Source organism: Podarcis cretensis (genome assembly GCF_951804945.1).
Source record: "Podarcis cretensis genome assembly, chromosome: 1".
Lineage (NCBI taxonomy): Eukaryota > Metazoa > Chordata > Lepidosauria > Squamata > Lacertidae > Podarcis > Podarcis cretensis.
Window position 1 is genome coordinate 95,397,204 of NC_137170.1, and position 13,966 is coordinate 95,411,169.

A 13,966-nucleotide genomic window follows, 5' to 3' on the forward strand; every position below is an offset into this window, starting at 1 on the left:
GAAAGCAGCTTCAAACGAAAGGCCTGCATTTCAGGGTTATCTGTATGCATGTTGTTATCTGAAGTTAGCTTTTTGCGATTGGTAGGCATCTGTATTTACACAAGTAGCCAGAAGGGCTTTAAGGGGCATTTTTAAGAACACACACACACACACACACACACACACACACACACACACACACACATTGCACCTCTGTGGCAGTTTTGGATTCCATTAATGAAAAAATCTGGACTTTTCTCCCTAGGAAAGTGGGTTGATAATGGAGTCACATTTAAATAGCAAATAAACTCAGCAGAGACAGACAAAGAGGAAGAAAAAAAGTATGTTGCAACATTTGCATTGGCAAATAGTCATTGTCTGTTAACTGGCGGGAGTGGGGTTGAGCCACAAGTACAGCTGAGCAGCTACAGCTGTGATGGTCCCCCCACCCCCGCCAATGCCACACACACACACACACACACACACACACACACACACAAAAATGGAATGTGACAAAAGGTTTAACACAACAGAGCTTGAAGTCCAGAGATACCAAACTACTCAGTCCACATGACAATGTACTCCAGACAGAGAGCGGCTGGCTATATCTGTTGCCATTAGATCATGCAGCAACAATTTTCTTTTAACTCAGAGGTGGACTGCAACTCCCATCAGCCCCAGTCTGCATGGCTAATGGTAAGGGATGTTGGGAATTGTAGTCCAGCAACAAGTGGAGGGCCACAGAAGGACCACTGCTGCTTAACTGAAACAATTGTCTCCTATATCACTAGCCAATATATCGATACAATCGATATATTGTATAGATACAACCTCTCAGCTACTTCTTTTCCTACGTTACGCGCACAATTGTTCTTTAATGTTCCTTTCCCTTACAACTCTAATACATCCAACTATTTGTCTACATTTTAACAAAATACATTCCAAATTCCCTTTCCCCTAAAGTGGTGAGACTTTGATAAGCAGCATCAACTTCTGCCAGGATTCTGCCTAGTTTATCTTGCCTGTACTTACTGAGAGCATCCACTCGAGTAATGATCTCGTCCCGGCAGTGTTTTTGGCAGGTCTGGTTGTCAGCCAGTCTTCCTGAGTTAAACAGCATACACTCGATGCAGTCCCTTAGAAAGAGGAATGAGAGGAGATTGATAGACTTCCCTTCAAATCACATCCGCGTGCAGTGGAGTCTGCCCCCATAGGGAATGGGGCATTGCCCCACCAACCTCCGTTTACCCTCAGCCGGTCCCCACCTGCCTTCTTGCTTAGAACCAGTCCAGGGAAGTGGCACTGCCACCAGCTTCCTCCTCCTTAGTCTCAAGGGTTCCCATCGTAGAACTCGGCAGGAAGGAGGATGGGAGCAAAACTCCCATCACTGGTTTTGTCTATCCTCTCTGGCTCCACCTACTGTTGGCCTCCCTATCCTCTGCCCCACAAGTCTCAGTGCACAGTAGCAACAACTATTTGCCTGAGAAAAACATGGACAGAGATGTTTTCTCAAAATAAAAACTTTCCCCCTCTGTGGCAACCACATATAAAGGCTGCTGCTGATTTTATTGGTACATGGGTCATGGCTACACATTTGTTTCTTGTATGTAAGGAGAAACCGTTCCCATTCAAGGAGAAAAAGTCACTCTCTAATAATACTTTTTAAAAAGGAAGAAAGGGGAAGTGATAAGAAGAACCCCAAAAAGGATTTGCACTAGGAAATTATATTTAGGACAGTCCTGTTTTGTAGAGAAGGTATCCAACCTTTGGAGGCTAATACAGAGAATTAGCAAGCTAAGGCTGTGTAAAATTGAAATGAAAAAGAAAATGCATATTGCTTCAGATCATTTTGCATTTTTTCATGCATTTCATTATACACAATACTATTAATGCATGCCTGCACAACATATGAACTGTCAAGCTGAAAACACAGCATATACCAGGCACATATTACAGCTTCATAAACCTGTTTTTGCTATATGATTTAGAACTGGGGGGGGGGGGGGAAATGGAGGTTGTCAGATACCTGACAGGTTCCAATACAAAAGCAAGGAGTTGCATTCAGCTTGGGGGTGGCGGGGTGTCACTAGCTGTACAAGCCTGAACAAGTGCCATTAAGCAAAACAAACATCCATCAATGCAAGCTAAATGGATGTTAGAACTATAGAACACAGCAACACAGGAAGCTGCTTTATATCAAGTCAGATCATTAGTCCTTGTCTATGCAGACTGGGAGTGGTTCTCCAGGATCTTGGCCAGGACACATTCCCAGTCCTGCTTGGAGATGTCAGGGATCGAACCTGGGACTTTCTGCTTCCAAAGCAGCTGCTCTACCACAAAACTACATCCTTTGCTGCCTTGCATGAAGACAGACGGTGGATGCATGATCCTGGGACTGTTGAGTCTCCTACCCTCTAGCTCAAACGGATTTTCCCCAATTCTACCTTTTTAACTGCTGAGGCCAAAAACTGAGCCAAAGACTTCAGGTATGGAAAGTACTTCAAAGCCATGGTCTCATCTACAATAAGCTGTAATAAGCACAATGGACTCATGGATGTAGTCTTGGACATGTCACATGTCTCAGCTGCAGATTCCCCAACTGAAAAATGGGAATATTGATGAGCTACCTCACTGGATTCTAGTGATAAGTAAATTTCAAGCTGTGATGCATCATTGCTTCCTGAATTTTTGTAGGTATATCGGCAGGTGGGATGGACACCAATGAAGCTGGAGAGCGACATAATCAGGCACTGTCATCAAGTTGTTATTAGAAGGGTTTTCACTCTAGCTAGCTCACACAATACCTTTTTGTGCTGCAGACGCCTGGGCAGGTAGGGCATTTCTCACACGTCTCTCCAAAGGCACCCGGTTCTGTGCACTGGCATTTCCCACAAATGCAGTTGCCTCGGCCGCTGCACATCTGGCCATCGTTGGAAAGGCACTGGCCTGTCTCTGTTGAGCAGTTGCAGTTGTCCCCAATGTAACCACGGTGGCATTTGCACTCCCCACAGTGGCATTCCCCATGACCTAGAGGCAAATTAAACAGAGCAGGCGTCACTTATGCTGCCAACAAAATGGGGACACAGTTCCAGAAGACAGCTGAAAATCCAATTAAGAGGCAGTAATGCTACCCAAGAGCCAATGTGTTCAATGATAAAAAGTCTTAGCTCAGCCATAGACTCACTGTGAGACTTTGGGAACATCACTGTTCTCACTGCTGGTCTGAAAAATGGGGATATTAAATGAGCTACCTCACAGGATTGGGTTGAAAGCAAACACATTAAAGATTGCAATACTGTGCAAATTAAAAGTGTTATGTAGTAGTAAAAAGGGCAATAGCAGGAATAAGTAATTAAAAACTGACTATGGAGGGAGACATCACATTCAGCAAAAAGTGTCACCTACAAACTATGGTGTAGTTCTCACAGGCTGCACATGAGATGGTAATCCCATCTGTTGTCAGCTGTACCCCGTCAAACTGCAGGTGGGGACTAGCTTTACTGATTCCTCTCCACAACAATGCAAACCAGCCAACCAACAAGGATAAACAAAGCACATGTAACATACTTCTGATGCCGACAAAACAAGCCTTGCCATCCTCTACATAGGAATGTAGCAAAGCCCCAAATCATCAAGCTGGCCAGACATCTTATTTGTAACACATGTATCCCTTCCCTCTCCCCTTCAAGGGTATCCAAGGATGGTCCATTTTATCCTCGACCACTGCTCGGGAGATGACAAGTTCCCGCAAGTTCTATCAAAGTCTCTCTGGTTGCTAATGGTTGCATGTGCAGAATGTGGCCCACTCGTGCAACAGGACTAGCCCATCCCTTGGCCTCAAAATCTGCTTTGGAGGGGGGGGGGGACAGAGCAAGTTTAGGGGTCACACGGGGAGTAGGAGGGGGAGAAAAAGTCCCATTGTGGAGGTGAACCTCATACCCCACTTAGCACTACATGGAATTCCACTCTTGGGCTCAACCCCAACACACTCAACGCCAGAACTCAACAAAGGCTAAAATTAATTGGCATGAGAATAGCTACACAAGGACTGCTAGACTCAAAGTAAAAAGTAACAAGGCTATACATTTGATATGTTCCGGAATAAAGGACACTTTTAAAACGGGTGGCATCTCATTTGTAGATCCCACCTGGCAAGCGTAAGCTGTACAGCATACAAACCAAGGGGCTAAGCAAGAAAATTAAAATAGAAGCAAGTTCCTAGTTATTGTTTCAAGTGGAGCAAAAGTTCAGACGCACTCTTTTTGGCTCTCGATTATTTCCTGATGCAGCTGAAGGAATATGTTCTTAGTTAAACCCCACCCTCTTTTTTTTATCCTCGTCTGTTTTGCACTAACAAATATTTAATCTTATTAAATATTTTCATCTCAGAGTCTCTTTCCTTGTTTTGAAATAACAGATTCTACTTTGCGCCAACACCAACAAACATTAAAAGGCTACTACAGACCTTGCAGCACTGCTGTTGACAATATTTTGCAGCAATCTCTCCCTGGAGGAATCATTTCTTAGCTGCTTATGATAAAAACCATTCACAGAGGTTGTGACTTGCTATTTAGGATACTTGGAAATAAGAGGATCTTAAAAAGCAGGCGTATCTGAGCCAACCAAACAACTCCAGGCCAACCACTTTGGGATGTTCAACATACTCGAAAAGTAGAGGTCCCTGGCTCCCCTCCTTAGACATTTGGGTGGGGGTGGGGTGGAATCTGCAGTAACTTTCCTACTAGAGTCAATGAGGTTACATTGGAAAGAAAACATATATAACATCATGCCTTGATTTATTTAATCCCCCCCCCCCATTCCAAAGGTGAACAGTCTTTGTTTTAATGTATTGCTATCGCATCTGAACCTCACAGCTGCCTCTGTGGAGTAGATTAGGCTGAGAAAAAGTGACTTGCATTGAAAGTTTCGTGGCTGAACCCAGCACTCACTCCTGCTTTCCTCGTACATGTCTCCTGGAACTGTAAGGGCATTGAACAAGGACTACATCACCCTAAAGTTTTGCATAATGTGAAGCAGGATGGAAGAGTATATTAGTGGTAACCTAAGGGCTGCAGGCCATTTCAACCTAAGAGGTGTTGGATACAGCCCCACCAGACTTTCTGGGAATCCTGTGAATGCTGCTTGACATTCCAAAGCCAGCATCACTTCCAGAGCGGCACATAACACACAAATAATAAATTGTAGCAAAAGCGCTGGAGTGCTAAAGAGGGTTTATTAAGCAGACAACAACTTTAAAACATCCAGGAATATAGACTGGTTCAGCTGTGAAATTCCCAGTTCTAACCACATAGTGTTAAAGCCAGTCCACAAGCCCATGTCCCCCATACCCACCTGACATCATAGGTGACGACAGGTAGGTGGGGCAGGTAAGGAAGCAGCTACAAAGAAAGACTTGCAAACTTGCAACTTAGAAGTTATTTTGCTGTCAGCAAGCCCCACTTTATCCACCTGAAGGTGGCACTGATGGCAAAGTTGACTGCCAAGATACTAAACCAAGTGGTGTTTTGTTAATTTTTAAAAAATGAATCTCATCAAATGAGACTGTCCCTCCTCTGGTAGCAGGTAACTACTGTGGTATGTTATTAAGTATGGCACCACCCAACTTTTCTGAAAGTGTATTTGATGGTTTTGTCTGTTTCTAGAGAAAAATGACAACAAAGGCAGGTAGTTCTCAAAAGTAGCAGTAAATGCTCCTCCTGCCAGATGGGAGAAGTGCATGTGTTTTGACTCGGACGCAAACTGAGGTTTTGTGCTGTGGAGAATTCCATTCAGAAAGAGAGGCACTGGTTAATTTTTGTTGTTTCCATTATTGCAAGGAAAATCTTTGGACACTTAAAAAGTTTGCTCAGCTGGAATTACCATGAAAGAAACTGAGCTGCAACTGGTTCATTACCAAGATTAAACCAGCTTTCAAGACACGAATGCATCAAGAATTCCCAAGCCTGTGGCAGTCTGTTTGATATTTCTTATACACACACACTCCAAATTAAGAGACAGGGAGGGAAGAAGAGGCCAGGAACCTTTACAATATGTAAAAGGCCATCTTGGAGAAGCATTCTGACTCTAAAAATAAATGCTGGAAAAGCACAGCACCCTTCTGCAGACATAAGTCTTCCTGGTGAATTGGAATATAATCTTAGCCCAAGAAGGGAAAGTGCATTCCAAAAACAAGTCAGAGGTGTCAAAGCAACATACAGAGACTGGGTGACTAACACGTCTGAAACAGGGCATTCTGCCTACAGTACTTCAGTTTTAAAAAATGCTACGCCTGAAATTGAATGATTGCAGCATGTTTCAATTGGTGAGTGAGTTATGTTGCTCTTGAAACAAAATGTCAGCTATATGATAGTAAGGTACCAGTATCAAACGTTTAAAGCATCTCTCTTTTGGGGGTGGGGGTAGTATCAAGAAACACGCATCTGTACCCTAGCACCTGTTGCTGTTAAATAAATATATTTTGTGCACTTGATAAACCCACCACTCTTGTTTTGGTTTTGCATCCAATTTATTAATGCCGTTTGCTAGAAATATTTCACCTCCTGCTTGCCACAAGGAGCTTCTTCTAGTCCAACTCTGAAATGAGATGTCAGATGTTTCCTGCTCTTCCACTGAAAGCAGTAAACCTAATTCCATGTTTAAAATCAATAGCCAATTTTATTAGAGTGCTCTTAAAAGAGAGCAGACTGACAACCTGATCGTTTCCATGCAACATTCTCAGAAGCTCTCTCCCCTAGATCTCTATGCTTGTAAAATCAGTGTCAGGCAAGAGTACAGTCTGAGCAGGCAAGTGATTCACAACTGCCCTGCACCACCACTGGCCTGTGTACATATGGATGCAGGCTTCTGTGTGCACAGCCCCAAGCAGGATGAGGGGTTTTGTATTCAAATCGGAATTATGCTCACACTTCAACAGGGCCAGTGCAGTAGCTAGTGATACACACATCTGTACCTTTGGAAAAGAACCAAAACAGCTAGGAAGTTGGGGCGGGGGGGGGAGAGTCTACACCTTAGCCTTTCCACACTACTGAGCCCTGCTCACAAAACAACTGGTCAGCAGGATGTAAATTTCTTTTAGGGCTAAGCACTTGTAGCACAGACTACAACTTAAATGTGTTGTAGGACAGAGTACAGCTGCAGGTTAAACAGTTGTGACCAAAGCCACTTATTTTCTATGGATGGCCATTACTGTGGGATGAATACGGAATGAAATGGATGGCCATTACTGTGGGATGAATACGGAATGAAATGGATGGCCATTACTGTGGGATGAATACGGAATGAAATGGACCTTTGTGAAGACTGGGTGTTTTTCAGCAAGCGATAGCAGACCCTTATTTTTGCAGGATGAAAACTGACCAATGCCTTCGCTGAGCAACTGCAAATGAACAGCTCACAGTAAGGTAACAGCCTCTCTGTGGGATAGTTCATAGCCACCACCATAAATTACAGCTGTAATATGTAAACTGTCCCGATATTAGACAAAACAGAGATAACGGTATCACTCCTTCAAGCTCGGAGTCCTGCTGCTAAATTACTGCCACAGGAGATGAGAACACCATCATGTCCATCTAGCTCAGGACTGTCTACACGGACTGGCAGCAGCTACCCAGGGTTTCAGAAAGGGCTGTCTCCTGTTCTACCTGGAGGTGCCAGGGATTGAACTTGGGATTTTCTGTGTGCAGAGCAAATGCTCTGCCACTGAGCCACAGCTCTTTCCTTAAATATTATTGGTTTTGTTATGGTAAAAAGCGCTGCAGTTTGCCTCCCTTTAAATTACCTTCCCAACTCCCAGGAGATGAAAACAAGACACACGGGCCAGCTAAATCAACAGATTCATGAGTTGGGAACTTGCAGCAGTCCAAGAAACAATGCTGGTTTCACCAAAGCTATTCCCTTCTCAACAAGGGAGATGGATACATGGGACTGACTCAGACTCAAATTCCGAGATGCATCCCTTTGCAGCTAAATAAGCAAAGACTGGGAGAACACTGCTGTCTTGCTATTGTTCAGGGGCTTGGCAGGACGCTGCCCTGTCCTCCTTTGCCCCCATTTCATGCAGGAATCCTTGCTAAGTGAACAAGGCACAACAAAGAGACCATCTCCCTTCATCTCTTCCCTCCCCCTCACTTTCCGTTTTTCTCCACTCCTCTGCCTTTTCAGCAGGAGTGTCAAGAGCACAATACAAATTAAGAGATTTGGCACAGTTTAAGACACAGACCTCCACGCTGCAGCTTTTCTGCAATTTGTTTACAAGGACACACGCCAGTCCTCACTGCGTTTGTCTGGGTTTTTGAAAAAAAAGGAAAGGAAAACAAAACCCAAGTGGAACCATTACAAATAGATTAAACTGGCTGAGTAGCATTTTATATTTCCCAAATGGAAACTCCTAAAAATAAATAAATTCATGATTGCCCGTGTGTGTGCGTGCGTGTGTGTGTGTGCGCGCGCATGGTGCTAGATGGGAGCTCTAATGCAGTCCAATTAAGTTTCCAGCATGGAGAGAGATGACTTATACAGAAATAAGGCAAACAAGCTAACTTCTGTCTCTTGCACCTTAAATCATAATGGGACTCCCACTAAAGTCAGCAGCAGGACTCCTACTTATTTTAATGGAGCTGGATTGCACCCTTATAAATGGTTGGCCACTGGGCAAACAGGATGCTGGCCTTTGGTCTGATCTAGCAGGGTTCTTCTTATGTTCTAAAGAGAGGGATCAGAAACTTCAGTTGTGCTCACCACTACATGGTGGGAGAACAAAACATTACTGTTGAGAAAAAATGAAGTGGTCCTCAAATTATCCCTGAGCACAATTCAAAGTGCTGGTGTTAACCTTTAAAGCCCTAAATAAAGACATATATATTGGTCCAGGTTAATTTAGGGCAAGGGGTATCCAACATGTTTTGGACCACAACTTCCCCCAATCCCATTCAGCATGGCCAATAGTCAGGAATGCTAGGAGATGCTGTGGTCGAAACATCTGGAGGGCATCACATTGGCTATCCCTGATTTACAGAATGCTTTCTCCCACAGAAGACACTATCCCCTAGAATGCACAGACATCATCTGAGGAGGTGGGATTGCTCCAAGTCCCATTGTTAGCAAATGTTAGGTGGTAGTTACAAGCAGCGGGACCTTTTCTGTAGCAGCCCCCTACTGTGGAACTCTCTCTCCCCTAAAGCCTGCTTTGGCAGCTCTGCACTGCTTCTTACATTGTTAGTGAAACGTTTGGGATCTGAGACCTAAAATGGTTAGGTAGCTTGGGATTCCGACTCACTAAAGCTAATTTTTATATTGTTTGCTGTTGTTTTTGTCTAGAAGACTCCAATTTATAAAGTTGATACTTGGGGCGTTTTACAGTAGTTTTACTGTTATTTCTACATAATGTTGCATGCTGCCTTGCAGGCTTTGTTTGGTGGGATTCAATTTTTTTAAAAATAAGTAAGTACAAACTTTAGAGGAATGCAGGAAAAAGCTTTGAACTTTGGAAAATCTAGAAGGTTGAGTTTAGAAACAGGGTATAACAAGAAGCAGTTCCTTCTTAGGCAAACAAGTTAAACAGCTTCCAACAGAGTTATTTCCATGACTCAAGAAAAGAGCATTAGCTTCTGTCTACATTCCAAAATAGCACAAATAAGCACGCATCATACCCTGCCACACAGTGAATTTTGCACAAGGTAGCAGAAGCTCTCCCAGATGTTTTTCCTGGGATGGCAGACTACTAGGGCTAAAAGAGATTAACCAACTGTGAAGATGGGCAAAGCTAGAGCACTACCAGACTCAAGAGAATAAAAAAAGATTCCAGCAAGACATGAATCTGCACAGTTGCTTGTATATTGTGAAATCAGACTGTGCACATTCTACAAGCTTCTGAAGAAAACCCAGCATCACTTTTCCCAACTCCCACAATTTCTGCTTTTTGCTTTGAAACAAGAGGGAGGATGCCTGAGCAAAGAACCCTCACAGAAACAACTGAGCCTCAGGACAAATAATTAAAAAGTTAAGCCAACTTGTCCTCCCTGTTCCACTATCTTCTGCCCACACACACTACTGGAACTGGAAAAAATTATGATAAATATAATAAATCAAGAATGAGAGGATGGGGGGGGGGGGGGGGTTTGATGTAAAAGCATCCACTATTGGTCACTTTCTGCTAGCTATTCCGCTAACTGTATTCTGGCAACGTGCTGCTCACCTGCTCAGCAGGATCACATATAAAAAGAAATCCAACCCAACCAATGAATATGTGCACTCCAGTTGTACACTTAGGCCTATGTTGTGCAGTAGAACTTAATGCAACCTCGTAGGGATCCTTTTTCACCCCAAGTGAGAGCTGCAAGCCAAAAGGGGGCAGGGGGAGGGGAAAAAAAGAAATGCAATACCAACAGTAGCTGTATAGATCCAAGAGCTGGTAGTTCCATTTTCCAGACTGTAGTACAAGGAGACTGGAATGCCCCCAACAACACATTTCTTCACCTAAGAAAGCAGCATACATGTTGTAGCACTGGGGTTATATGGACACCCCACCCTGGGTGTATATGAAAAGATGTGCCTTGCCCACAGAAAGTGCAACAGGGCAATTCCCAAACATATTTCAATAAGCTCACCATTATGCATAATGAAGCATTGGGTTCATTCCCCTCACAAAGCTACAATTCCCAGAGTTATTTAACAATCAGTCCCTCTTTCTCAGAGCACTCTGGAACAACTCTTAAGTCTGTGAGGTGAACAAGGGTCTCCTGGCAACTCTCAGCACCCTTAAGAAACTACAGTTCCCAGGATTCTTTGGAGGAAGCCATTAGCATTTCAAGTGATGCGGCAGGGCTTTAAATGGATGGTGCAGATGATGCCTTATGCAACAAGTCACACAGATACACAAACATGCCTCATTGGGAGGCAGTATTTGGAAAAACACAGCTCTTCCAAAACATTACACTTCTTTAGACTGTACAGCACCCTCAGTCTTGCCAACCCTTCTCATATAAATCTTTCAGCATTCACAGATGTAGTTATTAAAGAGAACATCATCTTTTCCAGTTATTCCTAATGCCATTTATTTTGAGTCAGCATTTTCCATTTAGTCTGGGTTGTTTTGTTTTTTTACAAAAACCACAGACTTCAGCCACTACAATTGTCTTCATTATTATTATTTATTTGTAAATTTAACAAAGAAGGGAAACAAAAAAGAAATTTTAAAAAACGAAGGGAGAAAAAAGAGGCACTATATAAACAACAACAATAATAATTAAAAACACTGTCAGTTCACATTAAGGATACCTAGATCATTAAGTCATTATAGTCTTTCCACCATCCCTCCAGTTTGCTTCCTGTCTTCACACACACCCTTGTTTTTCATGCTCTCAGCAGGGGCTAAGAAATGACTGGAATTAATTTAGCAGTTGGCAAAAAGCAGGCGTCCAACCCTTCCCCTTCTAGACTCTCGAGTTTTGTGACCTTTGCACATGTTAAAGATGAAGGCTTTCCTTAGCAAAATTATTCAGTCCCTCCTTTTCTGCAGGCAAAAAGCTTCAAATAACCTGTGAGTGTTCTGACCATTTTTTCCTTCTTGGTCAGATGACTAAAAGTACTGAATTTTCATGAAGGCCATGGAAGCTTTCATTAAGGCAACTTCACAACAAAGTGCTATACACTAACCATAAGCCGCTTATGTCTTAAACAGGAAAACACGAAACTATGCAGAGGTGTGCTTTTACATTCCACCTCAGCCTTCAACATGTTAACTTGACTTAACAGGGCATGTATGTCAACCCATGTGAATATAAGCTTGCTGTTCCACTTCAAGCTCATGCCACTTTAATTCAATGAGTCTTTAAAGCGCCACTGCACTCGTTGCCCTAACCACCCACTCGGGCCCCTAAAAAAAGAAACAAAAGTGGGGAAAGCAGTGGATGCCTTTATAAACTCTTTAAGTGTGTGTTATTGCCACTTCCTGAAGAACCAAAATTTACAGGACTGGATGCTCACTGGGAGAACAAGGAACATCATAGATTCTTGTCTGCACATCTCTCACACACCCCAAGTAAACCATAATCTGTTTATTCCCAGCATTCATTTTTTAAAAAAGGATATGTGCCTAGCATTTGAAGAGTCAGATATATGGGGCAAAAATGTACAAACACTATTCTCCTTTCTGTGTGAGAAACCAGACTGCTCCCCCTTTTCAATTTTTGGGTCCCCCTTGCCCATACCAGAAAAAAATATTGCAGACACCCATGTCAGGAGTCCTGTGGAAGACCTCTCTCATATCCTTGGACAAGTGACCACATGAACAAGCAGTAGCAGAGCTGTCAGCTGTAGAAGGTGGAACCATCCAATGCAAAAACACACAGGGGCCTGTCAAAGACCCAAAGGTCCAAGGCATAGGGAGTGGCTGGAGCAGCAAGGGACCCCTTGACCCTACAAAGAGAAAGCTGTTAAACCACCTCAAAATACCAATATCACACATTCGTTGTTTTAAACCTAGGGAGAGCAAGCCCTGCCCTATTATGGGCCAAGCCAAATGGGATATTCAGTCACGTTGCCCCTGTCATTCCTCTTCTCCCACCCCGCCAAAAAATATAAATAAATTACAGAACAAATATCACGGGAGGCTGCTCTCTGCAGCGTAAACTGCCATGGAAGCAGCTCATTTGCCTGTTCCCAACACGGTGCATTCTGCACTACATGGGGAAACATCCTACCAGATGCATGTAAGAGATCAATTGTTGGGATTAGCAGGAAAAATTATCTTCGTGGGGGGAAAGCACCAGGGATGGAGGTGGTGGGGAGAGGGGAAAAAAGAGAGGGTGTGAATGCATCACAGGGCTCAGAGGAATCTGCAGCCTCAGAATGTTGCACAGCAGTGGGCCACACCACCCTTTGCCTCAGCACCGCCATCCAAAGTTGCTAGATGTGCTTAAGAGCACAAAAGGAAATCAACAGTTGGGGAAGGAGTGTAGCTTAGTGGCAGAGCTCCTTCCTTGCATGCAGAAGGTCCCAGTTTCAATCCCCGGATCTCCATTAACTAGGCAGGACTAGAAAAGACTCTTTTGAGACCCTAAAGAGCTGCTCCCAATTAAGCGCAGGCAGGACCAAGCTAAATGGGCCAATGTTTTGATTTGGTATAAGGCAACTTTTGATGTCTCTGTGTAACAGGTTAAGCCTCTGTGCCTCATCATTTCCCACACATTCTGCCTTTCCCCCCTAACTTGAATGCCCAGCATAAATGCAGCAGGTTCATCGAATCCATATATTTACAGATAAGAACAGCTTACACGATAAATGTACAGCTGTTATAACCTGAGCCAGGACTGGAAGCGAGAATGTCTGGGGAAGGGAGTGAGTGGGAGGCAAGGAGAAAAAGTTAAGGATTCTGCTGAAATCTCCCTGCTTTTTGACAAGCCGGAAGAAAGAGTCAACTAATATGCTAAACAGCATGCCTTACTGAGATGACTGGATTTCAATAATCCAAAAGGGATGAGCAAACAAGGGGTCATAATAAGCAGAAACAGAGATCTATTTATTTTGCACCCGTCATCTTTGTGCAAATTGTGAATTTCTTTCACAACTTTGCTGACTAGGAAGTTTGATTTTTTTTCCCTCTTCCCTTGGAAAGGAAAGTATATGGGTCACAAGGATTTCTATACTCAAGGAAGTCTCCTTTGCTGCTCCAACCATCCTAGATGCATCCAAACAATACTTTGCAGTATACTGAAAATAATAGTTGGATTATCAGTTCAGCTGCCAAAATGGTCTTTTGGGTTTTCAGAGTTAAAAAAAGTTGGTGCATGCAACAGGAATTCACTACTTGGAGGGGCTTTGTATATACACAGCTCATGTCTTTTTAGTGCTGCTGCCAAATTCATTCAGATGCTGAACAGTTGCTTTCCCTTTTTATAGGCTTTGGACATGAATGGAATAGCGATTCCTGTGCTACCAGGATGGCGCTTTAGTGCTTTTCTCATCAATT

At 43.3% G+C, this 13,966-nt stretch overlaps 2 protein-coding genes across 2 annotated transcripts in view; one reads left to right on the forward strand and one right to left on the reverse strand.

The window, feature by feature from the left end:
- The window catches only part of UMPS (uridine monophosphate synthetase), a 55,475-nt gene that overhangs the window by 17,265 nt on the left and 24,244 nt on the right, over positions 1–13,966 (forward strand). The gene's annotated exons all lie outside the window — the stretch shown is intronic.
- Positions 1–13,966, reverse strand: part of ITGB5 (integrin subunit beta 5) — a 79,125-nt gene that overhangs the window by 6,855 nt on the left and 58,304 nt on the right. Inside the window, exons 11-12 of the mRNA XM_079993424.1 lie at positions 2,784–3,006; positions 1,012–1,115 (exon numbers count right to left, since the gene is read on the reverse strand). Coding sequence (XP_079849550.1) covers positions 1,012–1,115; positions 2,784–3,006 — 327 coding nt within the window. The remainder of the gene's footprint in view (positions 1–1,011; positions 1,116–2,783; positions 3,007–13,966) is intronic.